The sequence below is a fragment of the Girardinichthys multiradiatus genome, chromosome 23 (assembly GCF_021462225.1).
Source record: "Girardinichthys multiradiatus isolate DD_20200921_A chromosome 23, DD_fGirMul_XY1, whole genome shotgun sequence".
NCBI classification, from domain to species: domain Eukaryota; kingdom Metazoa; phylum Chordata; class Actinopteri; order Cyprinodontiformes; family Goodeidae; genus Girardinichthys; species Girardinichthys multiradiatus.
In genome coordinates this window covers 5,075,900-5,100,281 of record NC_061815.1, presented here as the reverse complement: position 1 = coordinate 5,100,281, position 24,382 = coordinate 5,075,900, and the positions used below count along the sequence as shown (strand labels likewise).

At 44.0% G+C, this 24,382-nt stretch overlaps 2 protein-coding genes across 2 annotated transcripts in view; one reads left to right on the top strand and one right to left on the bottom strand.

Moving 5' to 3' along the window:
- rell2 (RELT like 2) overlaps window positions 1-734 on the bottom strand; it is a 37,195-nt gene extending 36,461 nt beyond the window's left edge. Inside the window, exon 1 of the mRNA XM_047352629.1 lies at window positions 454-734. The gene's annotated coding sequence lies outside the window, so the exon portion shown is untranslated. The remainder of the gene's footprint in view (window positions 1-453) is intronic.
- Window positions 735-6,073: 5,339 nt separating this feature from the next.
- Window positions 6,074-23,888, top strand: trappc11 (trafficking protein particle complex subunit 11). Its single transcript, XM_047353197.1, has 30 exons — window positions 6,074-6,399; window positions 7,546-7,771; window positions 8,248-8,417; window positions 8,581-8,651; window positions 9,158-9,272; window positions 9,350-9,449; window positions 10,626-10,699; window positions 10,926-11,022; window positions 11,406-11,539; window positions 12,181-12,322; window positions 12,440-12,533; window positions 12,939-13,018; window positions 13,487-13,565; window positions 13,706-13,760; window positions 13,845-13,990; window positions 14,081-14,142; window positions 14,330-14,462; window positions 16,623-16,753; window positions 17,244-17,369; window positions 17,464-17,657; window positions 17,725-17,873; window positions 18,076-18,197; window positions 18,296-18,415; window positions 19,581-19,646; window positions 19,839-19,995; window positions 20,069-20,180; window positions 20,263-20,354; window positions 20,493-20,626; window positions 22,248-22,415; window positions 22,510-23,888. The coding sequence occupies exons 2-30, from the start codon at window positions 7,568-7,570 to the stop codon at window positions 22,552-22,554; spliced, it is 3,372 nt and encodes a 1,123-aa protein (XP_047209153.1). The 5' UTR covers window positions 6,074-6,399; window positions 7,546-7,567; the 3' UTR covers window positions 22,555-23,888.
- The last annotated feature ends 494 nt before the right edge of the window (window positions 23,889-24,382 follow it).

Below are 24,382 nucleotides of genomic sequence, written 5' to 3'. Positions count from 1 at the left end.
TCAACCAGCCTTTAACAAAGCAGACAGCAGCAAGAAGACAGCTTTTCTCTAACAATTAGCCGAACAGGACTTTGCCTCTAAGATGATCAGATATAAGCAAAGCCAAACTTAAAGTCAGATCTAATGACTTTGATCTTGGATAATTAAATTAGCACATGCTGCACAGCGACAGAAAACACCGGGCTGCGACCATCCTAAATGGAGTCTGGAGGGGGAATTATTTCGTCCTCACGCATCAATTTAATGCGAAGCGTCTACGGTCCTTCCAGCCTTACACCATCACCTTTTCACTGCATCATCACCCCACCCGGTGCCTGTTCCACCCAGATTCCCTTACAGCTATGAGCCGGACCCCGGCCTCTCTGGGAAGCACCAGCCTCGGTGAAGGTTAAACACTTCATGAAGTAGTTTATTAGCTCGGTTGCTCCGCATAATAGAGATGGAGCTGCTTACCTGTCACTCAGGCAGGGACGCTGGCCGCTCCTCTCCCTCCTGCTGCTGGGATGCTGCCCATGGTTGCAGCCTTTTCCTGCACGGAGGCAGGGAGCTGCGGCTGTGTGTCTGCAGAGGAGGACAGAAGGACAGGAAGCTGCGAGGCATCTGGATGTGTGCTCCGGGCTACTCACGCTGCGGATCTGTGAATCCAGACAGAATCAGCTAGGCTGCAGCTTCGCTTCAAATATGCTGCGTTCTGGGTTTTTAAAAATAGACAGCACCCTCCCCTCAGCTACCGAGAGCTCCACTCCTCCTGCATATTACACGTTACACAAGATCATTTACTGATTGGCTCATACGCATCAGAACCATTCCCAAGTTGGTTTTGATAATGCTATGTTGTATGCAATACCATAATTTTTCCTAATAATTTCAAAACAATCATTTGATTAATATTATAAGATTATTAGTCAGATTATAAATACTAGTATAGTAAGTTAAGTGTCACCTGAATGTTTCAATGCTTGTGAAATCAACATATAGTAACTTTCTGAAAAACTTCAGAGAACCTTCTGTTTATATTTCTTGCAGGTTTTCTTTAGCAAATTCTTTAGCAGTTTCCCAAGGGTCACATAGCTGCTTGTATGTTGGCACCCAGCTAGAATGTTGCTGGTTCAATTCTGGGCTTAGGACCTTTCTGCATGGAGTTTACGCGCTCTTTCCTTGCAGGCATGGGTATTCACTAGGTCTGCACGATATATTGTAATGACAATACGAGGTGCAATATAAGCCTATGTTCTTCTTTCCTCTTCTTCTCATCTCTGCTTTCTTCACTTTGTGACCTTCACTCTGTGACATAGTTTCTGTGGCTGCAGCCAATCCCCAAAACCAGCAGCCAGAAACAATATCAATCTGACCGGCCGAGTAAATTTACTGTACCTTCAAAATAACTCAAAACACAGCCATAAATGTCTGAACCGCTGGCAACAAAGGTGAGCACATCCTAAGTAAAAATGTCTTAACTGTGCTGAAAGTATCAATATTTTGTTTGGTCACCTTTAATTTCCAACAGTGCCTTAACTCTCTCTTGGCAACACACATCCTTGACATCATCAGAACCAAATATGTTGATGTTGGTCAAATCAGGCATGGTTCCGGTAATCCATGTCCTTAGTTTCTTGTGCATCATCTTTAGAAGGTTTCCTTCTGGGACAACAGCCATGCAGACCAGTTTGATGCAGTGTGCAGCATATGGTCTGAGCACTGGCAGGCTGACCCCCACCCCTTCAACCTCTGCAGCACTCATGACGCTGGGAACATGCACTCGACTTCTTTGATTGATCATGGCAAGGCCTGTTCTGAGTGGAACCAGTCCTGTTAAACCACTGTATGGTCATGGCCAATGTGCTGCAGCTTATTTTCAGGGTGTTGGCAATCTTCATCTATCCTAGGTCATCTTTTTTCAGGTCCTCAGAGAGAGCTTTGCCATGAGGTGCCATGTTGAACTTACAGTGGCCAGTATGAGTGTGACAGCAATAACACCAAATTTAACACACCTGTTCCCCATTCACACTTGAGACCAGTGGCGTGCACAGACATTTTGGGGGGCAGGTGCTCAAGTGGAAAAAAAGGCACCTTGTGCGGCACATGGAGCTGTCGGTTGCCTTTGTAGTGTGAGATTTATTACAGGTACAAGATGAACATAATTTATATGTATTACTAAGCACCCACAAAACAAACTGTCCTGTGGGTTGAAGGGAAATGACCACCCAGGAAAAAAAAACTCAAAACAAGAATGCTTTTGACAAAATTCTTAAGATTCTTAATAAAAAATGGAGGAAAGAAAGACGGATGAAGATAATACAAGATAACACCCTGCTTGTTTCTACACCTGCAGAAACGTTCATATTACCAGCTTTTTACCAAAAAGTGCACGGTATTTAAGATGTATTTAGTGGTAAATGCGGCTCAATATAGAACATTTGTGTATCTGTTAACACCTAAATCTAAACACCTTTGGGTCTGAGTGTGAGTGTGCTTGTGTATACAAGGTTTCTCCATAAAAATATGCAATAGTGAGTGTGAGGAGCCACAGACCTGCCCCCCTGGACCCAGGAAAGATACGGAGGAGATCCGAGCCACAGACATCCAGAGGCCCCCCACAGCACAGGAACCCCAGGAGAACCACTGCTGGGACAACCGCAACTCACCAGAGAAGACCAGGGAAGAGTCCCAGGGGACTTACCCAGCAGCCACAGTGCAGAAGCCCCAGGGAGCTGCAGCCCACAGGCCCCACCGACAGCCGTCTACGCCCGAGCAGATCCAGCGATGGCCCCAGAGACCCGAGACCCCCGGACATATCACTCCCCAAGCAGAGGCCCGACAGAGCCCAGGGATCCAGGCCCCGACAAGCTGCCACCGGGAGTGAGCCAGTAACACCAAAGCACCCAGCCCCGGAATCCGATTTGATGGGGGGCATAAACTGATCCAGGAGAGGGAGGGCCCCAAGACCCAACCTGACACAAGAAACATGCACACACACATCACACATTCCCACCCTCATGCATACACATAAAAACACTCACACCCATGCACCCAATGTAAAGACAAACAACAATGGACGTCGTACACTCACTCACACTCCCCATACATACTCTATACTCCCAGGTCCAGGTGCCGATACCACATAGGGACAACCAGCCCCCAGACCCAGGAGGTGGTCCCCTTCGACAGGCAGACCGCCCCAGCACCTGAACCTGGTCTGGGCTAGCCTGGGCTCATGCCTGAACCTGAGCGACCCCGGGCCAGACCCCGACCCCCCGCTCCAAACATACTCACCAACGACCCCCATCCTCATCCAGAGAAGGGCCATGTACGAAAAAGGGGTCTACATTGTCCAAACGAGCCCGCCAACCAGAGCCGCCACAGTATAAAATAGTCCCAACTCTCCAATGAATTCCAGTCCCAACCCCATGAGCCCCCCACCCAGAGGTCCCCAGCCAGCGACAAGGCCGGCATCCCCCACCACGCCCCCTTCAACCACACAGACACACCACATCACTGCCACTGCAATGATAGCCCAGGTAGAAACATTATCCAGCTCAGCTCTACCACCGCTGCTACCAAATGCCAATGACCCCACATCCAAGAAGAGGACACAACCGCCTCACTCCACATGCTGCAGCCCCCTACGCACCCCTCAAACCTGCTGCCTCGTTCCCCCCCCTCCAGACGCAACAGCCAGCAGAGCAGCACACTGCCAAGCCCACCCAACCATTCGGCCAGCACCAGCAGCCCCAGCCCATCAGTTTGTGAGAGGGAAACATACACCAGCTGGGTAACAGGGCCGGGCAGGCCAACCGCTCCAGGCCAAGCACATCCCACCAGCCACCCCAGAGCAGGCACAAGACATGCTCCACCGCCCCAACCAGCAACCGTAGCCCTGCGCCCAGCCAGGGGCAAGAGCCACAAAAGGATGCATTGGAGGAAGGTCACCACAGCACGCCAAGGACCGGGCACCCCGCCACCCCACACCCAAACCCCGGAGGTGACCCAGGATGCCGGCCACCCACCTTCCCGCACGGCACACCTCGCTGCACCAAGCAGGCTGGACAGCCCCTCCACCAAAGTGAAGGCACATCTCAATCAGCACTGCACACTGCCCGGCCAACTGATGGACCGGGCACCGAAGCCAGTGACCAAGATCCAATGCAATCCAAACACTCCCAAGAGGGCCAAAAAGCCAGCATCAGACAACCCCCAAGACCCATACCCCAACTCCAGCCCGGATCCCGACCAAAAGGCTTGTTCTTGCTTCCAGCCTCCAACCCCAGACCGCCAAAGTGCACCCCCGTGAGAAAAAGACCCACAGCATCCAGGTCCAAGAACATGCCCGATACCCATACCACTGCCAGAAGTAGCCCCGTGTGAAAACCCACACCAAAGTCCACAAAAGGCAGAGAGCCCACAGAGCCAAAACCAAAACCCACCAAGAAGCCAAGACCAGTCCACCCTGAGATCAACCCTGGACAGCCCGCCCGCCCAAACCATACAGACCCCTACAACCCCAATCCCCGAGACAGAACCGGGACCGGTGTCAGGAATCGGAACCCAGAGAAGGAACCAGAATCCGAACTGGAACCACCCAGGTCCAAATGACGCCCATCCCCACCCAAGGCCAACCACCCACCTCCATCCCAGAAGAAAACCTACACCCACCCTAATATTCGAACAACTCCCAGAACACCTAAGACATTAGACACCCAGGTTGACTCCGCCCCACCCCCTCCCACAGATTCTCTGCCCCCATCAGCAGAGTGCACTCCTTCAAGGAGTGCACTCTGCTGATGGGGCTAATTCAAACAAGTTCACAACTGCTGCTCTTAAGGGGAGTTCCTGGTCTGCAGTGCTCAGTATGTATCAGAAGTGGTCCAAGGTAGGAACACTGATGAACTGGTGAAAGGATCATGGGCAGCCAAGGCTCACTAATGCACATGGAGAGAAAAAACTTGCCCATGTTGTCCTATCCAAAAGGGTAGCTACTGTAGCTCAAATTTCTGAAGACAATAATGCTGGTTCTAACAGAAACGTGTCAAAACACACAGTGCATTAAAGCTTGTTGGGAAAGTCAGTGTGATCATACTGACCCCTCTCCACCAATGAAGGCACATAAATAGAGATACAGTACAGACCAAAAGTTTGGACACACCTTCTCATTCAAAGAGTTGTCTTTATTTTCATGACTATGAATATTGTAGCTTCACACTGAAGGCATCAAAACTATGAATTAACACATGTGGAATTTTATACTGAACAAAAAAGTGTGAAACAACTGAAAATATGTCTTATATTCTAGGTTCTTCAAAGTAGCCACCTTTTGCTTTGATTACTGCTCTGCACACTCTTGGCATTCTGTTGATGAGCTTCAAGAGGTTGTCACCTGAAATGGTTTTCCAACAGTCTTGAAGGAGTTCCCAGAGATGCTTAGCACTTGTTGGCCCTTTTGCATTCACTCTGCGGTCCAGCTCACCCCAAACCATCTCGATTGGGTTCAGGTCCGGTGTGTTCACAGGACACACAGTTTTACTCTAAAACTCTAAATAATGAATTCCAGATTTAATTGATTATTCCCTGGTGTGTGTGCTGCAGGGCACCATTAAATAATTTCTGTGGCTCTTCACATCATCCTTAGCATCTTGCAGAACAAAATAGAATGACCAGAGCAGCATTCGATCTGCCCATTGACTTGGAGTGAGGATGACAAAAAACATAAAATAATGATCCTTCAGCACATGGCCAGTAAAATTCATAAAATTGTGAAACAAATAACTGTTTTTTGAAAAAATATGTTTGATATTTAAATTATTCTAAAGTTATGCATTTTCTTCCCATTCTAAATAATTAAATTAGTCATTGAATTATTTATTTATTGAATTATGGCACTTTTGGTCCTTTACAGATTACATTGATTCAATGAATGTAATCGTTTTATTATTTTTGGTGCATTTTTTGACACGGTTACTTATTAATTAAGCTTCTCATATGCTTCTGTATTTATTCTTAACTTGGTCAATCTTGCTTCTCCGCTCCTTTCTTTTATTTTTCAATTTTCTCATCTTCAGCAATTTGTCAGTTTTATTTTGGCAAGTTTGAACCGGAAGTGATAATTAACCGCAAGTAGCCAACTAGCTCTAGAGTTTGTTGTTGTTTTAACTACCACTACTGGCTAAATGAGTTGTTATTGTGTGTGTGGTTGAGGTGGACAGGTTCGTTCTGAGTTGTTCGCTGATCAGTAGAAGAAGAACCAACCAACACCAGAACCGGACGGCTTCCAGTTAAAAGTGCGTCGACGTTCTGTGGCCTCGCCCAGCAGCTGCTAGCTTCTCTGCTTCGGTCCGTGAAGTGAAGAGCAGCCTGAGTCTGCTGCGCTGCTGTCATCAGTTCATCTAAAGGGATGTCACTGAGGTACTCTGCTCGCCAGAGAATATTTGCGTTCACTTCAGGATAAATGTTTTATTTCCTTTTTGTTGCTTAAATCAGAATAACCTAACGCTGCGCTGCTAGCCTAGCTTGGTTATCTTCTTAGTTCCGCTTTTGTAGTAAGGTTTGAGCTTCTGCACGTTTGGATCATCTGTGTGATCCAAAGTCCCCGCTGCCAGCCTGTCTGTGACGGTCCTGTAGGGATTTATGTCGCTGTCACGACTTGCTTGGACATGAATTCGTGTAAACCCGGTCTGAGCTTCAGTCTGGACCAGGAAAACAGACCTGTCACTGTTAGCAGCTACTGAGCTCTGCTAGCCTCCGGGTCTTGTGACCTCCTGTTCAGAAACTCTGTTAATGCCGCTGTAAGATTGGGCTTTTCTTCTGTCTGTTTACTTTCATTATTCAGTTAATGTAACTACCGATAAAGCAGTTTTTGAGGCCAACATTTATTTTACTTCAGCTCTTTGTGGCTCCTGTGATCTGGTTGTCTGGGAACACATGAGTATTTATAGCAGGTATGTTTGCAAACCTTTTCAGAGTTGTACATCTGAACGAGCTTTAAATAATGCTTACATGATACCAAACTTGTGGATAAAGAGTTTAGACAGCTGCAGTGTTGTTAGAAGCGAAACGTTCACACTTAGACCTGTGGAAAAATATGACCAGAAACCACCAAAAAATGTGTTTAGTTACCAAATATTAAAATACATTAACTTCAAATGTGTTTAGGTATTGCTTAGAAATGTTTTCCAAATGTTCTGCGATGAATGTTCTACTTTAATGTGGAATCTGATATTTCTTTCTAATAAAATAGTAATGAAGAGTATTCTGCCTGGACACAAAAGGGTATTCAACTTGCATTATTTCGTAAGAATAATAGTAATAGTAGTAATAATAAGAAGAAGAAGAAACTTTGTGTTTTATTTCCAATTTCTGATGGAATCTGGACCGTGCCTGAGCTAATTGAACACATGCTCATGCCATTACAGTAGATATTTGCAATGTGGTTATTTAAAAACATTGTGTTCGCTGCATACATTTCAGGATATTAAAGATCATCCTTTATGTATGTAGTGGTTTTTCAGACTAAGTGACTGTTTGCCTCCTATGGGTGTTGCTCCTCTGCAGGTCTGTCTGGTGAACCATCGTGATGGCAGGATCCCAGTGGGAGCATCCCCCTGAGCTATGTTGCCGGCCCATGGCTTTTGTAGCTTTAACGGGTCTGGATGTGGTGTACAATGCTGTGCATCGAGCCATCTGGGATGCTTTTTGTGCCAACCGGCGTGCTGACAGAGTCCCCATCTCTTTCAAAGTTCTCCCAGGAGACCATGAGTATCCCAAATGTCGCACCAAGGTGAGCAGTGGCTTAAAAAAATGTTGACGCAGAAACGTCAGTGTAATCGCCCAACATCTCCGACCTCTCACCACAACTGAAACATGTTCTTTGCATTTAGGTGCTTATAAGAAAGGTTAGGTTAGGAATGTTCTTGTGTGTACAACAACATGGAATTAAACCGAGATGTAAATTGGATGATTGCTGCCTGGATTTAACATACAAGTCAAATATAAACACATCTAATGCTTCTGCACACCTCCATTCGGTTCATTTTCTCTGTCTGTGGACAGGCTGACACACAACTGAATGATGTGTGTACACACACACACATATATATGTATATATGTATATGTCTTTATATCACTAATACTAGTTTTACGACATGCTGATTACTGCATCAACATCTAGATATGGCCCAAAAGCACAAAAAAAAAGTTAAAAAGAAAAGAAAACCATTTCCTGAATTACCATAAATATTTCTGTTCTGTGCCCAGCGGACGTCATATGAGTGGTACATCCCAAAAGGCATCCTGAAGACTGGCTGGATGAATAAACATCTGAACCTGGTCCCAGCTCTGGTGGTTTTGTTCTACGAGCTGGACTGGGACGACCCACAGTGGAAAGAGAAACAGTCGGAATGTGCAACTAGAGTGGAAATTGTCAGGTGTGGCATCCCTAGAGTTATTGCAAGCCAAGCACAGTCACCGTACTGCTTGATTCATGCTAGCATACTTTACAAATTAGCTTAGCTGTGTGAAACTCAAACAGATTTGAAAAGCAGTGGCAGGTTTCTAAGCAGTGGTCTGCATGCTTTTGTTGACCTTTAGGACCAGTCTTCAGGGCAGAAACACCAAAGTGGCGGTGGTTTTAATCCAAAAGAAAACTCCTCTACCTCCAGGTAAGGCTTCTGCCTCCTGAAGTACAGTGTCTTGCCACAGTAATCACACTCCTTGAACTTTTTACATTTTGTCACATTACAACTACAAATGTAAGTGTACCTATTGGGATTATATGTGAACGACCAACACGATGTAGTGCATAATTATGAAGTGGAAGGGAAAGGATGTATAGCTTTTAAAATCTTAAACAAATAAAAACATTTGTGTTCAGCTCCCTGAGTCAATACGTCATAGACGCAGCTTTCACTTTTCACTTTGCTCCATCCATGTTCCTACCAGGTACCATGGGAATGCTTGAGTAAAGCATTCCTCAGGCATGTTTCACCACGAGGATGGTGGGTTCAGGGAGCTGTAAAGTTTAGGTTTTCCAACATGAATAGGGAAAGGGTGTGAAAACTTTTGCAAGGCACTGTATCAGATTAAATGTTTCTATGTGTTTCTGACTGCCAGCATGACAGTGTTGTTCCTGTTGTGTAAGTCATATGCTCTCATCGTGTGTCCGCAGGAGAGGACATGGTGGCATCAGAGAAAGCTTCAACTCTTTGTGGCTCCTGTGATCTGTCTGGCAAGAGCCTTTTTGTTCTGCCTCACACTGACCACTTAGTAGGCTACATAATAAGGTACAGGAAGTCAGTACAACGGGTAGGGTCTGTTTAGTTGGACTGTGAGCTGAGCATCCTGTTTGGTCACCTTTAAGGTTGGAGAATGCCTTCTATGAACACGCTCAGACGTACTACTACACAGAGATCCGGCGGGTCAAATCGCATAAAGAATTCCTCAACAAGACTACCCACCAGGTAAGAAGCCCTGCCAATCACACCGTGGGAAATGGTAATCCTGTTCCTGTCACTGATGGTAGGATAAAGTGCCTTTCTTAAAGCGTTTTTTCCATTTTGCGATGTTACAACCAAAAACTGCACAAGATTTTATGTAATAGACAGGATTCCAAAGACATTGTACAGAGTTGCATGTTCATGACATGGAATGAACACTTCACTACAAAAACCATACAATTCCTTAAAATATGTACAAGAACAATACAAAACACACTCCACTCCTCCACTCACCTCAAGAGATGCAATAAAATAAAAAAATAAAGTCAGTCAGATCCAGTTCTGTGCACACAAAACTGTTAAAGTACACACACACATATATATATATATAAGCATATACATACAAACACATATATGCATAGAGAAAAGAGGGGAGACATACCTCCGGTAAAGTGAAAGTAAGAGACTAGTTTGGGACCAATGGAAAGTTTATTTGTCCAAAGAGCTGTGCCATGTTTGCAAAAATCTATCTGAGGAGCCGTGTAAAGACATTCTAATCTTTTCAAGTTTAAGAAAATGGAGAACATTCCTGAGCCAGTGTGTGAAAGATGGACGTTGTGGTGATTTCCATTTGACTAAGACAGAGGACGGTTCAGAGAAAACCCCAAATAAGACGCTGAAAGGATTCAATGCTATGATTGGCTGCTAAGTAATGCTGTAGGCTAAAATACTGTTTAAATGGAGGCAAAATCTTGAGAGATATTTTGATAACTTTGTTCTTTGCATTAATATTGGTTGAGGATTGAATAGGAGAATGTAATAGGGCCTCAAGAGACAGTGGTGTCACAGAGTTGATCTCCATGACCAGCCAGTCCGGAGGGAAGGGAGCATCAGATTGAAGCCAATATTTAAAAATTCTAATATTAATAATATCTAAGGTTTGGTGAGGCCATCCTCCCAGTGATTTTGGTCTTTGTAGACATTGCTTAGACAGCCTAGGAACCTTTCCATTCCAGAGAAAATCCGAGATGATATTATCTATCCTTCCTTGTTATCTGTCACCAAATGGCGCATAATCTTGAATTGAAAAGAAAAAGAAACATGGATTTCAGGATTTATTTTTAAATAAAGTGAAAAGTGTGTGTTATGTTCTGGTAGTCATCCAACATGTGTGTTTTCTCTCTGTGTTGCTGATGACAGCTGCTGTTTGTCAGACACCAGTTTAAAATGGCTTTCCTCAGTGAGCTGAAACAGGACACCCAGAATGCTCTCAAGTAAGTCTAATCCATCGGTAAAATGATCAATATTTGGCTTTTTGAGGAAAACACGTTTCTGTAAAAACAGCTCATCACACTAGTGATGTGGAAAAATCGGACATTTACACAACCTTGTGTGTTCTTGTTGCTTCATAGAAGACAACATTAAGTGATCGTTTGATTACTTGTGAAAATGTGATGTGACTTGAAGGTGTTGAGCTGTAGTTGGTCTTTGTGGCTGCAGGTACTACAGAGCTGCACACAGTCTTGTGCATGAGCTCAGAGCACATGAGACCAACATGTTGGAGATCAAAACCATGGCAGGATTTATCAGCTATAAGGTACGTTCCTGCTCATCTATGTCCGGATGTTGGGTCACAATGTGAATGTGGTTCAAACACAGACAGTTAGAATAGATGGATCATTTGATTGTCTGAGTTAGGGCGAAATATAGCTGATAAATTTGCTTAAATATTTAAATGTAATATAAAATAGTTTCTATATGCTGTCAAAGCACCATATGATTTGTTATTGGGTTACAAAAACAATATTTCCAGGTTACTTCCTCTGGGCTGGTGATCAGAGTTAATCTGAGCCAGTCTGTTTTTCAGTGTTTCACCCTTTTCTCCTTCCTTCATCTGTGTGCTTCATAAGGGGTCGGGGTTCATTCGCTGTTTCTGAGTGGATGAGTTAAATATTGTGTGTGTGTTTTTGATCTCTGCAGATCTGCCGCCTGTGTTTCCAGCATAACACTCCTTTAGATGCTATAGCTCAGTTCAGGAAGCACATTGACCTGTGTAAAAAGAAGATCGGCAGCGCTGAACTGGCTTTTGAGCACTCTGCATGGATGTCAAAACAGTGAGATGCACACACTGCACTTGAACGCACCATGATGCATAGATTATGAAAGCAAAGGCACCATGTGGATCTGGAAACTGGGACATCATATTTAGGCCTTTTTTTCTAGTCCACCACATAGTTTTCTTTTTTAAATATGTAATAACAATGTAATATGAGGTTGTATTAACCTTGTTACAGAACCTGGTGACAACATGATTGTTTTCTGGTACACACAACCTTAGAACTAATGTCTGAAAAATATTTAATGGAAGTATTTTCAAGTTTGAATGGAAAAGTCTTTGTATTTCCAGGCTTTCTTTCCGTCTGCCATTGTGTAAACGGTCCATCGGTCCGGTTCCGTATACACCACCAGCCGTAGTCTGTACCCTTAATTGTCCCAGATCTGCTTATAGTTATTACAGGAAAAAAGACCTTATGTATTTCTGTCATGCAGATACGTATTGGAAAGCTCTGTGTGAGAATGAAACATTATAAAGTTCTGTGTAGAACTGAAATGAGGTTAAAAAGGTTCTGTGTGAGTATGGAGTGTTTACTGTTATAAGAGTCAAAGATTTCATCGTTGCTGAAGCCAGATGGGTGCTAGAAACAGCTACAGGCTGCATATCACGGCCTCAGATCGTGTTTGTGCTTTCTAACAGGTTCCAGTCTTTTGGCGAGCTGTTTGATGAGGCAATAAAGTTGGGTCTGACAGCCATCCAGACTCAGAACCCAGGTTTCTATTACCAGCAGGCTGCTTGTTACAGCCAGGACAGGAAGCAGATGGCCCAGCAGCTCTGTCAGGTCAAACACCTATTGTGCTGTCAACAATCTGTACAACAAACTGTACTCTGTGTGTTAATAGTTCTGGGATTGTTTTAAGTTCACCTAGAGGAACTGTTTCAATGTTTGTTTCTCTAGGCTGGAATGACCTATCCCTCCCCGGACCCACTGGACACCCAGAGTGGAGGACTGGACTTCTATGGCCAGAGGCCTTGGAGACAAGGACACCAGAGTATGTGTTTTAACCTGAACAACTAAAGAACTAGAGCTGAAGTAGTACAGGATGTTTTATTTGTTATTAAAGAATCTAGTTGCTGAGCCTTCATGTCCACTGTGACTATCAGCTACAAGAAGATCATCTGTTTCCATTTTTTAACTGACTGTACAAAGAGCTGCAGATAACATCATTTAATCTACATTATGGACCAATGTTGTGCCAAGGAGGTGATTGTGAAAGAGGTAATAACCCAGAACCTGGCGTGCTGCAGCCATTGAAACGTCAAAGACAACGTTAAAAACAAATCTGGTAACCAGGTCACTACGGAGGTCCTCAGCGCAATAAAGACATCTTTAAAAGTACAAATCAGTTATTTACCTGATTAGGAAGCTAACTCACACCAGTGTTGTTATTTCCTAGGTATTGATCCGACAGACCCGGAGAAGGAGAAGATGGGGATTCTGGCTCTGCAGATCAAGGAGAAAGATGTCCCACACTCTGTAAGAATATTTAGATGTTCCTACAGGTTTTCAGGAAGGTGTTTTTCGTTCTCATAGTCATGGCTTTTAGTGATAATATCTGGAGTTCAGCTGTAGCAGTGAAATCATCTGGCTCTTAATGGGTTTTTATCTAAAACACACAGCGCTGATCCCACAGTAACGTCATTTACGAAACAACGATGAGGTGAAAATGTGTCGGGGTCCAGAAGTGCCACGAGTCAGGTCATTAATAGCTGTCACTAGACCCTCCAGAACTGTTCCATGTGTCCTGCACATGGAACACCCCAGAATTTGAAAGGGGGTGTACTTTCTTTTTACAATGAGTATGAATTAGAAACTGTAGGGTTTGGATGATGCGGAGCTTCAGTGTTTGTTCTGAAGCCCAGAAAGGTGCAGTTTAACCCGGTAACCCGTTAACCTCCTGTCTGGTGAAGTGAAACCCGCTTCTTTCTGGTTCTGCTGTTACAGGAGCTGATAATAGCACTTCTCAGTAATGCTGTGGCCCAGTTTAAGAAGTACAAGTGTCCTCGAATGAAGAGTCACCTCAGTGAGTGGCACTGCTTTCTGTTTTTTCTCCCATTTGGACCGCCATGTCCCCTTCCCAACAGGAGCCCGCTGACTCAGCTGGTACCGAAGGGGTTTTCCTGCCTATCGGGTTCTAAGCTGTCGTTGTTTTCTTCATTGCAGTGGTGCAGATGGGAGAGGAATACTACCACGCTAAAGACTACACCAAAGCCTTGAAGTGAGTAACCTCACTGCATGTATTCCAGCCTGGTCATCCAGTCTGTCAGGAAGGTTTTCATCCTCTGTGTTTGGGTCGTACCAGGCTGCTGGACTACGTGATGTGTGACTATCGCACAGAACGGTGGTGGCCTCTGCTGACGGCTATATTGACCACAGCTCTGCGCTGTGCTTATCTGATGGCCAGCGTCAAAGACTACATCATCTACTGCATGGAGCTGCTGGGCAGAGGTACCAGAGGCACACTGAGCTACTCCCAGCTGATGAATGTTAGGAATAATACTGGACCTAAGTTGGCCTGCTTATGTTTTTGTCCTTCAGCTTCTACCCTGAAGGAGGAGCAGAAGTCAAGGATAGAGAAGAACCTCTTCAAAGTCTTAATGGTAAGTAGCAGGATTGTTCATACCAGAAACCAACAGACATAACCCTTGACTGGATATAGCATTAAATCCTCCCGTATTAGAAGAACTCATCATCATGCATAAAACACTGATTGCAGCGTGAAGCTAACTGAGCAGGAGCTGGCCCACGCATCACTCTGATGTACACAATCTGTCCTCCTGTTTTCAGAACAACGTTCCTGAGGCTGAGTCTGAATGTGATCCATCTTCTGTCAGCGCTGCCAGGTCCCTGTGGAGCGACCGCATGGCTTTGTCCGGATCAAATGAACTGACGGTGGAGATGCAGGACTACATCCCATTCAGTTAGTAAACACACACATGCATTTTTTTAGAGTAACTGCTTGCAATTAAACAGGGATCTTACACAGGCTGGAAAAGGCTGGTAAGTATTTTCCATCTCTGACTAAGTGTGGAAAAATGAAATGGAGTAGAAGGAAATATTTCTACTCCCTGACCTTATTTCCTGCTGCGTGAATAAAAGTTCTGCCCGTCTGCTACCATCTACCTAGCTGTTCTTACCTTTTATCCCATCATCTGGGTTTGCAGCTTCCATATTTAAAGCCAACCCACTGCAAAAACATCTACTCCAGATTCCACCGTAGTATTTATACATTTAAAAAGGACCAAAAACTCTGGGGATGTCCAGTTTTATGATAGAAACTGAAACAATGATTTTGGAGTTAAAAGGAACAAGACCTTTTAGTTTGTATGTCTGGTTCAGAATCGCTGTAAATCACCCTAAACATTAAAATAATCCCTACTGACTCGCTAATTGTCTAATGGCTCCAAAACAACCCTTTATGTTCAGCTAGAAGGGGCCTGAATGTCCAGGAGTTTTTTCATTTGTGTCCAGCATGTTCCCAGTGTCTCCTGACCTTAGACTTTAGACTTTTTCCAAAACTGACAGTCATTAAGCTTGTTATGCAAACGGGATAAGAAAAGTGTTTATATCTGTTAGATTAGCCTTAATCTGATGAAAAATAAAATGCAATCCAGAACTCCTCTGTGTGAAGTTGCTGGTGTAAAACTGTTGGAGCACCAGGGGGCGCTAATTAGGCACCTTAGGTGTTTAACAGCAGTTACACATTCACCACTAGCTGTTTAGGTTCTTGTGTGTCATCATTACTGGCCATCCTTGCATTTCTTTGGCAAGAGGAGCTCCTCTTCATCTACTTATCCTGTCTTTCCTCTTAACACAAAGCATTCAGAAGACATCTGCATGTCCTGTACTAGATGAGAGTGGCGATGGCCTCTGACTAATGGATCGTTTGTAGTGTCTGTACAGTTCAGTGTGGGGTTGTGTACCTTTTACTCCTCTGTTGTAGCAGCCAGTTTTAAACAGGATCTGTTTATGCTTGTTGGAGAGAGAGAGGCTTTTTTGATGGATTATTTGTCAGTAGAATCTGTTCACATTTGAACAAGAATAGCAGTAGCATATTGTTGAAAATGTATGCTCTGTGCAATAATCAATACAAAACCTTTATTGGCAGTATAACAGTCAAACACAATAAAGCCAAAAGTATTCACTTGTTTGCCTTCACACACACATATACCTGAGTGACCAGCCATTCTTGATCCACAGTTTTTAGTATGATGTCAACCTCATCTGTTGGTGCACAAAGAGGCATGATTTATCACTCCATAGATCATGCCCTTACTGCTCTAGAGGCATGTGGTGGTATGCTTTACACTACTTCTTCCAGCAGCTTGCATTGCTCTTGGTGACGTAAGGCCTTGATGGATGTGCTCTGCCATGGAAACACTGCATGAAAATCTACTCACTGTTAAGCTAAGCTGAAGACCACATGATGTTTGGAGGTCTGTAGCGCTTGACTCTATGCTCCTCAGCACCCACTGGCCCACCACTTCCTGGCTGAGTCCCTACCGCTCTGTTATAACACCACTAACAGTCAACAGTGGAATATTTAGTAGGGAGGACATTTCACAACAGGGCTGATCACTCGGGTGGCTTCCCACCATGGTACCATGCTGGCATTCACTGAGAGCGACCCATTGTTTCATAGATGTTAGTAGAAGCAGTCTGGAGGCCTACATGATGGATGTCATACACCTGTGGCCATGGAAGGCATTAGAACACCTGATCTGGAGGGCTCCACCGGTAGGTTTGGCAGTACAGTGTCATTGCTGACAGGGTTTTTGCACATTCCCACTGATTTTTGTGGCCAATGAATTCCAAGTTTTGAGCTTGGAAGGCCATCTAATGTTTCGCTCCCTCCTCTGACGCTGCTTTGGATTCTAACTGGGACTCTGGCTGGGCTGCTCCGAACAGTTATATTGCTTTCAGTCAGAAGAAAAATGTTGGTAATATAAAAAGATTACCTAAGACCTAATGATTCGAGAAGTATGAATCATTTTGAGCCTGGCTCCCTGTAAGCAAAATATAAAGAGGCTTGAGGCTTTTTGATCGGTATTTTATGTTAGAATTTTCTTTCTCACATCAGTTCAGTGCAAAGCCCGGTTCCAGTCTCCCAGCTTCCATGTGGACCAGCCCATCCAGCTGCAGGTGTTCCTCCGAGCAGACTGTCCCCACCCTGTGTCATTCAGCAAGCTCACCGTCAGCCTCAGCAACCAGGTACCCTCCACACTGTGGCAAAAGCTCCTTTTAGATTATTTGGGTTGAGAAGAAAATAAAATAAATAGATTTTTTAATATTAGTTCAGCGAGTTATGAAAATGGTGGCATCTGAAAGCGTTAACTTCCTGCAGCTTGAAGATTTCTTAGCAGCGCAACTTCTCACAGTTGGTTGATGGTGTTTTGGTAATGCTAGCTATCTCACTCGAAGTGGACTAAATGTAATTGGTTCCAGAGATCAATACTTTCTGTTAATGTACGTGAGCCTGACGCTACCTGTCAGGATAATAGTTTCTGATTCTGCAGATCTGGGGTTTGCATACAAATATCTGATTTTCTAGATAAATCCATCTTTACTATGTTTTAATATTGGCTTTAAGTGTAACTGAATATAGACATCATTGTTTACAGCCAGTGACCCAGCTTCTGGATTAAAGAAGCTTCTCGATCCGTTTTCACCTGGATGCCGGTTTGTCTGTTTTCCTTCTCAGGAATACAACCAATGGTGTGTGGCGGAGTCATCAGGTGAGGAGAGCATGACACTGTTACCAGGAAAGCCCAAACTCTACAACTTCAGCTTTGTGGCTAAAACTGAGGACGTCGGTAAGAAAGTGGAGGTAAGCTTGTGTGTGTGTGTGTGTGTGTGTGTGAGAGAGTGATCGAGAGAAAAACAGATACAGGGACTGAGACTGACTGTGTGTGTTTGTGCAGATGACAGGCGTGGAAATGATGCTGGGCAGCGACAGTGGCCGCTGTGTGTTTCTGAGCTGGAGAGGCGCCGGTGGAGATGCTGCCTCCACCCAAGAAGCCCTGCAGGCTAGCAGGTCGTCACGGCGATGGAGCCGTGGCACCGAAGCACGTCAGGAGTTAGACTGGGATAGTTTGACGCTGCAGCACAGCACCATGTAATGTCCTGATTAACAGGTTTCACACCGGCTGAATGTGAAATAATGATTGTTTGCATCTGTTCAGGATCATCTCCAGAGTCCCGAAGATTTGTGTCCAGCTGAGCCATCAGCCTCCTGTACTCACCAATGAGATGTACTGCATCATTCTCACTGTCCAATCACAGGAGGAGGCTGTAGCAAAAGATGTGAAACTAACTGCTGGTCTCAAACCAGGTACGCTCAGCAGCAGGAGAAGAGCTCCTTCCGAACGTTCAGCTACAGTTTTAAGCTCCATCTTTGGGCTTCAACAGAACTAGACATGCTGGGGCCAATCTAAACTAAACTCTAATCTATGTGTTTCAGTCAAAAAAGATCATATTCATGCTCATTTATTCAGTGTATGAAAATAAGCATTTCTCTCCATGTGTGTTTTCAGGCCAGGAGGCTGGTCTGGGACAGACCACCCATGTGACGCTTGACGGGTCAAGTGTGTGTGATGACAACGCACCTGCTCTGCTCACTGATTTGCCTCTGGGAGATCTGAAACCAGGAGAAAAGGTACCGCCATCCCCAGAAGTTCCACATCTGTCTGCGTTTCCAGCTTTTCACCACAATAAGAAGCAATTCCTGTAACTGTGTCTTATGTTCGACTCTAGTTGGAGAAATGTGTGTATATGAGGTGTGTGTCGACTGGACCAAGGGTCTTCTTGTTCCATGTGGCCTACAGCATTGATACAGCCGTGGAAGGACGACATATTGTGTGCAAATGTCATAAGGTAGAGAGCTTAGAATATCACTAATTTTCATTTATTTCAGTAATTTAATTCAGAAAGTTTCATTTCACACTAAGTGAAATATTTCAGGGGTTTATTTCTTGTAATGTTGATGATTCTTGCTTATTGCTAATGAAAACCCAACATTCATGTATTAGAAAAATGAAATATTACATCAGAGCACTAAGAAAGGATTTTTAATCCAGACATATGGGACTACTGAAGAGTGTCTCCATGTTCTATACTGTATCTGTGCTCAATACTTGGTTGGGCTCTTTCTGCATGAATTATGGCATCAGCGCAGCGTGGCACGGGGGAGATCTGTCTGTGGCACTGTGAGGGTCTAATGAAAGCCCAGGTTGCTTTGATAGCTGCCTTCAGGTGATCTGCATCGTTGGGTCTGGTGCCTCTCATTTTCCTCTTGACAACAGCCCATAGATTCTCTGAGGTTAGGTCAGTCAAGCACAGTAACACCGTGGTCGTTGAACCAGCCTTTGGTACCAAGACCTGCTGGAAGATGAAATAATCATCTCCATAAAGCTAGTCAGCAAGAGGAAGCATGAAGTGCTCTAGAAGTCTCCAGCTGTAGTCCACAACTTGTGAATTTCCACCAAACTCTTGAATGAGCTTTGCTCGACAGTCCCCTCGAGGCTGCAGTTATTCCTGTTTCCTCTTCACCTTTTTTTACCACACTTTTTCCTTCCACTCAACTTTACATTAATGTGTGCTCTGACAGCCCTCTGTGAATAGCCAGCTGGGTTAGCAAGGGCCTTTTGTGACTAACTCTGCTTGTGGAGAGTCCCATTGACTGTGTGCTGGACAACTGTCCAATCAGATCCTCCCTATGAGTGTGTAGACCATAACATGCATATAACACAACCTTTCTGTATTAAAATGTCTTTTTTTGGTTTGATGTAATATTTTAGTTTTCTCAGAAACTGAGTTTTGGGTTTTAATAACCTGTAATTGTCAAAGTTGTAGTATATCTGTGTATAATAAATCCTAGTTTCTTTTAGAAATTAATGAAATAAAATGCCGTTTTAATGAAATTCTAATTCATTGAGAAGTACATACAAGCAAATAATTTCTATCATTAACAGTTTCTTGTCGTTTTAAAGAAATCTAATCAGCTAACTCCTGTTTTGTGTTTATTTTCTGTGTGTTACAGGATGAGACTGTGTCTGTAGAGACGGTGGTCCCATTTGAAGTATCTGTCAAGTTTGTATCAACTAAGGTCTGTAGCCGGTACTAAAAGGTTTTTCTCGTCCTTTTTCTGTCACTGCCCGACTCCCAGCTGTTCTCACAGTACCAGTGTAATTGTCTTTGGACCACAGATGTAAGAACTTTGTGTTCAGATTGTGTTGAAGCAGTAGCAGCAAGGAGAGGACTCTATCGATGCTTATTGCGTCTGCATGTGTGTGTCCAGTTCGAGCCCTTAGAGCGGGTAGCAGTGGACATTCCCTTCCTGCTGATGACAGACATCCTCTCGTCTTCACCGTGGCCTCTTCTGCTGAGCTCCTCTTCTCTGCAGCTGCTGACGATAACCAGCAACACAGCACAACTTCAGTCACAGCTGCAGCAAGGTACCAGAGCAGTTCCAGCACACATTCAATGGCACGAGCTGCTCGCCGTATAATAAGGTGTTCATGTGTTCAGTGGTCCTGCAGACGGGTGAAAGTGCCAGCGAGTGTTTCTGCCTTCGGTGTCCACCAGGCACTAACAGCAATAACACCGTGGCTACAGGACAATACGTCATATCATGGAGGAGGTATATGATCACACAGAGGCAAACCTTTAGAGGAACATCAGTGGGAATGAAAGTGTTTAATAGATGAAACTGTGTTGAACAGAAAGTCTTCCAGTGCAGACGGCCCACTCATCCAGACTACAGCCACCCTACCTCATGTCATCCTGGAATCTGTCCCTCTTTACGTCTACGCTGGTCAGTATGCACACCACATCCTCTGTAGCTCCTTCCTTCAGGTGCACTTCTGCAGCTGTTATACGCATGCTTTTGTTTTTAACTTGAAGGTTTCAGCTGGTCATGCTGCATGTTTCTGTGCTTCATGTTCTGGTGTAGATTTGCCTTCGTTTGGCCGAGTCAGAGAGTCTCTTCCAGTCCGCTATCACATAGATAACAGAACCGCTCAGGTGCAGGAAGTGGAGATAGCTGTTGATCCATCAGATGCCTTCATGTTCTCGGGACTCAAACAGGTACAGCTGCTCTTACTGGTGTTAGCATTATACTACATGTTTACACTCAGAGTGCCAACTCCTTAATCTTTCTCTTCTTTATTCATGTTACTACCACTAACTTTAATGGGTTTTATTAGGATCAAATGTGATGGACCAGCATAGATTAATGCATAATTGTGGAGTAGAAGGAAAGTGATATATTAGCCAATACTCTGTAGAATGACCTTTGACTTAAATTACAATTCCAAGTCTTTCAGGGGAGGTCCCTACCAGGTTAACACATCTAGAGACTGAAATGTTTGCTCACTCTTCTTTACAAAATAGCTTAAGCTATTGAACAGAGAACATCTGTGAACTCTGGACTTTGACTGGGCCATTCTAACATATGAATATGTTGTGATCCAAACCATTCCATTGCAGCTCTGGCTGTATGTTTAAGGTGGTTCTCCAGCTGAAAGACGAACCTCTGGCCCGGTCTCAAGGCTTTTATAGCCTCTAACAGGTTTTCTTCCAGCTCTTTTTGCTCTGTTCATCTTCTCATTGCCTCTGACCAGCTTCCCTGTCCTCGCTGAAAAGCATCCCCACCCGCGTGATGCCGCCGCCACCACGTCTCATGATGGGGTTGGTGTGTTCAGGGCTGTAGTAGTTTTCCACCACAAGTAGGTTTTTGCACATCAGCAGAAAAGTTTAATTTTGGTCTCACCTTCATATTTGCTTACATATTTGGGGTTCTTTTGCCACCCATCTATAAAGGCCAGATTGGTGGAGTAGATGAGACTTGTCCTGTCAACAGATTCTCCCACCTGCTTTAAACTTCTCAACCTTCTCCCTGACCTGTCTGCTGTGTTCCTTGGTCTTATGGTGCTGTTTGTTCTCTCTTGCAAACCTACGAGACCTTCAGAGAACATCTAAATTTATATTGAGGTTAAATTACACACGTGAACACTCTCCTTAAGATAATTAGTTGGAAAGATTATGAGACATGCACCAAATTAGACCAAATAAAGATGAATGCAACACTTTTCAGCTATTTATTGTGAAAGCTTTTGAAAACGTGTTTGCTTTGATTTTACTTCATAAAAATGTGCCACTTTATACTGATCTGTCACAAGTTTAAGGGGTATGAATACTTTTGCAAGGCTGAGTAAAACTTGACTGAAAATGCTTGCAGCTCTCACCTTTCAGTAAAACGGAGCCCACTGTCGCTGAATGGTTTGAAAGGTGGAGGTGGGTGGGACAACAAGCGGGGTGTCACCATTGCTTGAGGACTGTGGGAAAGTTGTACTGGAAGGTCTGGGAGTGTATCATAGAACCGCCCCAACATTATGATGTAAAGGGAAAGCAGCACTGAGCCCTAATCTGTCTATATGCAGGTCAGGATTCGTCTCTCACACACAGATCTACTCAAAGGTGACATGTTCACCTGTGTGCAGATAGCTGGTAGTTTAAGGGAAAACGTTTAAATGCCTTAGATGCAGTTTATGGTTTTTGTAGATGGAGCAAAGGAAACTGGTTCCTGTCTTATGGAAAGTACAGCCCCTCCAGCTTTACCAAGCCTTACTTTAGAAGCTGTACCTGTCAGTCAGTCTGTACCAACTGAACATTTACCCAGGCTCTGGATCTGTGTGTTGCTACGTAGGTGCATCTCCGTGTCCTCCCCGGCACAGAGCAGCAAATGCTGTATAATTATTACCCACTGATGGCTGGTTACCAGACACTACCACAGCTCAACATCAGCCTGCCACAATGTCCCACCTCCAGCAGCCCTGCACTCAGACGCTTCCTGCCTCAGCGGATCTTTGTAAAGGTAACAGGAGCTCCTGCCCTGCTCTCAGCTGGCAGCCATTCTTACCTGAATGTGAACGTTTGTTTGAAACTTACGTTTGTTTCTCGGTGTTCAGCCTCAGGGTCGACAGCCAGACGACGCCTCCATCACTGCAGCCTGAGGCGGAAATAAGACTGTTTACTGTAAATACGACAAGGCAACATTGTGTATGTTCTTTTAGATGTATCATTCCACAGTCATTATTAACACTATTTGTTACTCTAAAAATGCACCATCTGTTGACCAAACATCTGGAGATTTGTTTCCAGCGAGTCAAAGTGACGACATGAAGCTGAAACATGAACTGGAGCTTATTTAGCCATGAAAATCCTGGATGAATCTGATGTGGGGAGAGTGTAATCCATGACTTGAATGTGTTGAAGGATTGATTATACTGAAGTAATGTCAATTTGCTGTGTCTTATTTTTGCATGTTTGCAGAATCCTTAACTGTGAAAATGTGATGCAGTTAAAGATACGGCGAGGGAAATAAATCGTTAACACATCCATGTTTTTATCAGGACATGTATTTCTAATAGGCTAAGGTGTTCTTCTGCTCCATGGTCCAACACGAACTAGCTTCATATTCTGAAGGACCGTTCGGTCTCTTCTCTGCACTCTGATCTTCAGGTCATAGAGTTTCAGCTGGATTCCTGTCGGATCATTGAGCGGGTCGTTATAACAGCTTTATTTTCTTAATCTGAAAACAGCTGGAAGTTTCTTTCAGTGTGTGTTTGGGATTATTGTCTTGCTTGTCTTCAGATATTTATCAGGAATGTCCCTCCATTCATCCTTCCTTTTAAATATATGAAGTCTGCCATACGGTAAAAAAACCAGCCCTATACCATGATGTCCCCACCCACCCACTATTTTTTGGGGGGATGTGCAGCACCGTTTCTCAACCAAACAAGGTGTGTGTAATGGAGTTAAACCTCTGTCTCATCTGACCAGACTATGTTCCATTAACTGGTCCAAATGTTTTGCAGCAAACTTTAAATGAAACTTCAGCTTCTGATTCATTTATATGACTCTTCTGTCAGAACTCTTATGAGGAGCACCTGTCCATGGCTGGTTTATGGTGAAATGTACAACTTCTACCTTTGGATTTCAGCCCAAACTGAGCTCCCTAGAAGATTAAGCAGTTGTATTAACATGTCTGGAACTAGCAGCACTGTGGTAATGAGAACCTTTTTATAGGCCATTAATTGGGACTAAACTCTCTGATATTAATTTGCACTGATAGGGACCTGTATGGATTTGTAAATTCTGACAAATTTTAGCTGCTTTCTTGGCTTTCTAAACAGGTTCTATGCTTCTTATGTTTAATACTTCTCTGTTTCATTGCACATTATAACAATCTATGGACTTATTTGAGATTTCTTTGTATGTGTGAAATATCTGAGCTAAAATTGACATCTGCTTTGAATTTCTTGTAAATAAGAACATTAGAAAAATGTTGCCGTGTTCAATATTTATTTTTTTCCCTTGTATTTTCAAAGCTAAATATCACAATTCAATATATGCTTAGAATTTTTCCTAATGATTTGAACAAAATTGGGATGTCTTGAATGATGGAAACATGCAGAATGAGACCTTTTCAAAAGACGAACATTTTTAACCACAGCAGCCACACCCCACTGGACAGCAGTAACACAGGTACCATGATGCTAGTGGTGTGTGATGGTGTGGGGGATATTTTTTGGCACATCTTTGTCCCCTTAGTACCACTTGAGCTTAGTCTGAGCACCACAGCTTGCCTGAGTGTTGTGACCATGTACATTCATTTATCACCTTCATCTTCTGAAGGCTACTTCTAGCAGGTTAGTGGACTGTGTCATGAAGCTCCACTTGTGTTCTTGAACATTGTAATGAGTTCACTGTACTCCAATGGATTCCACAGTCAACAGATCTCAGTCCAATGGAGCAACCTTACCAGCAGATTCCCACCAT

Excerpts from the sequence above, each read along its gene's own strand:
- trappc11 (XM_047353197.1), top strand. The coding sequence starts at position 7,568 with ATGGCAGGATCCCAGTGGGAGCATCCCCCTGAGCTATGTTGCCGGCCC. Across the intron at positions 8,418-8,580 it reads ACTAGAGTGGAAATTGTCAG|GACCAGTCTTCAGGGCAGAA; the intron begins GTGTGGCATCCC and ends GTTGACCTTTAG. Across the intron at positions 13,991-14,080 it reads CATGGAGCTGCTGGGCAGAG|CTTCTACCCTGAAGGAGGAG; the intron begins GTACCAGAGGCA and ends TTTGTCCTTCAG.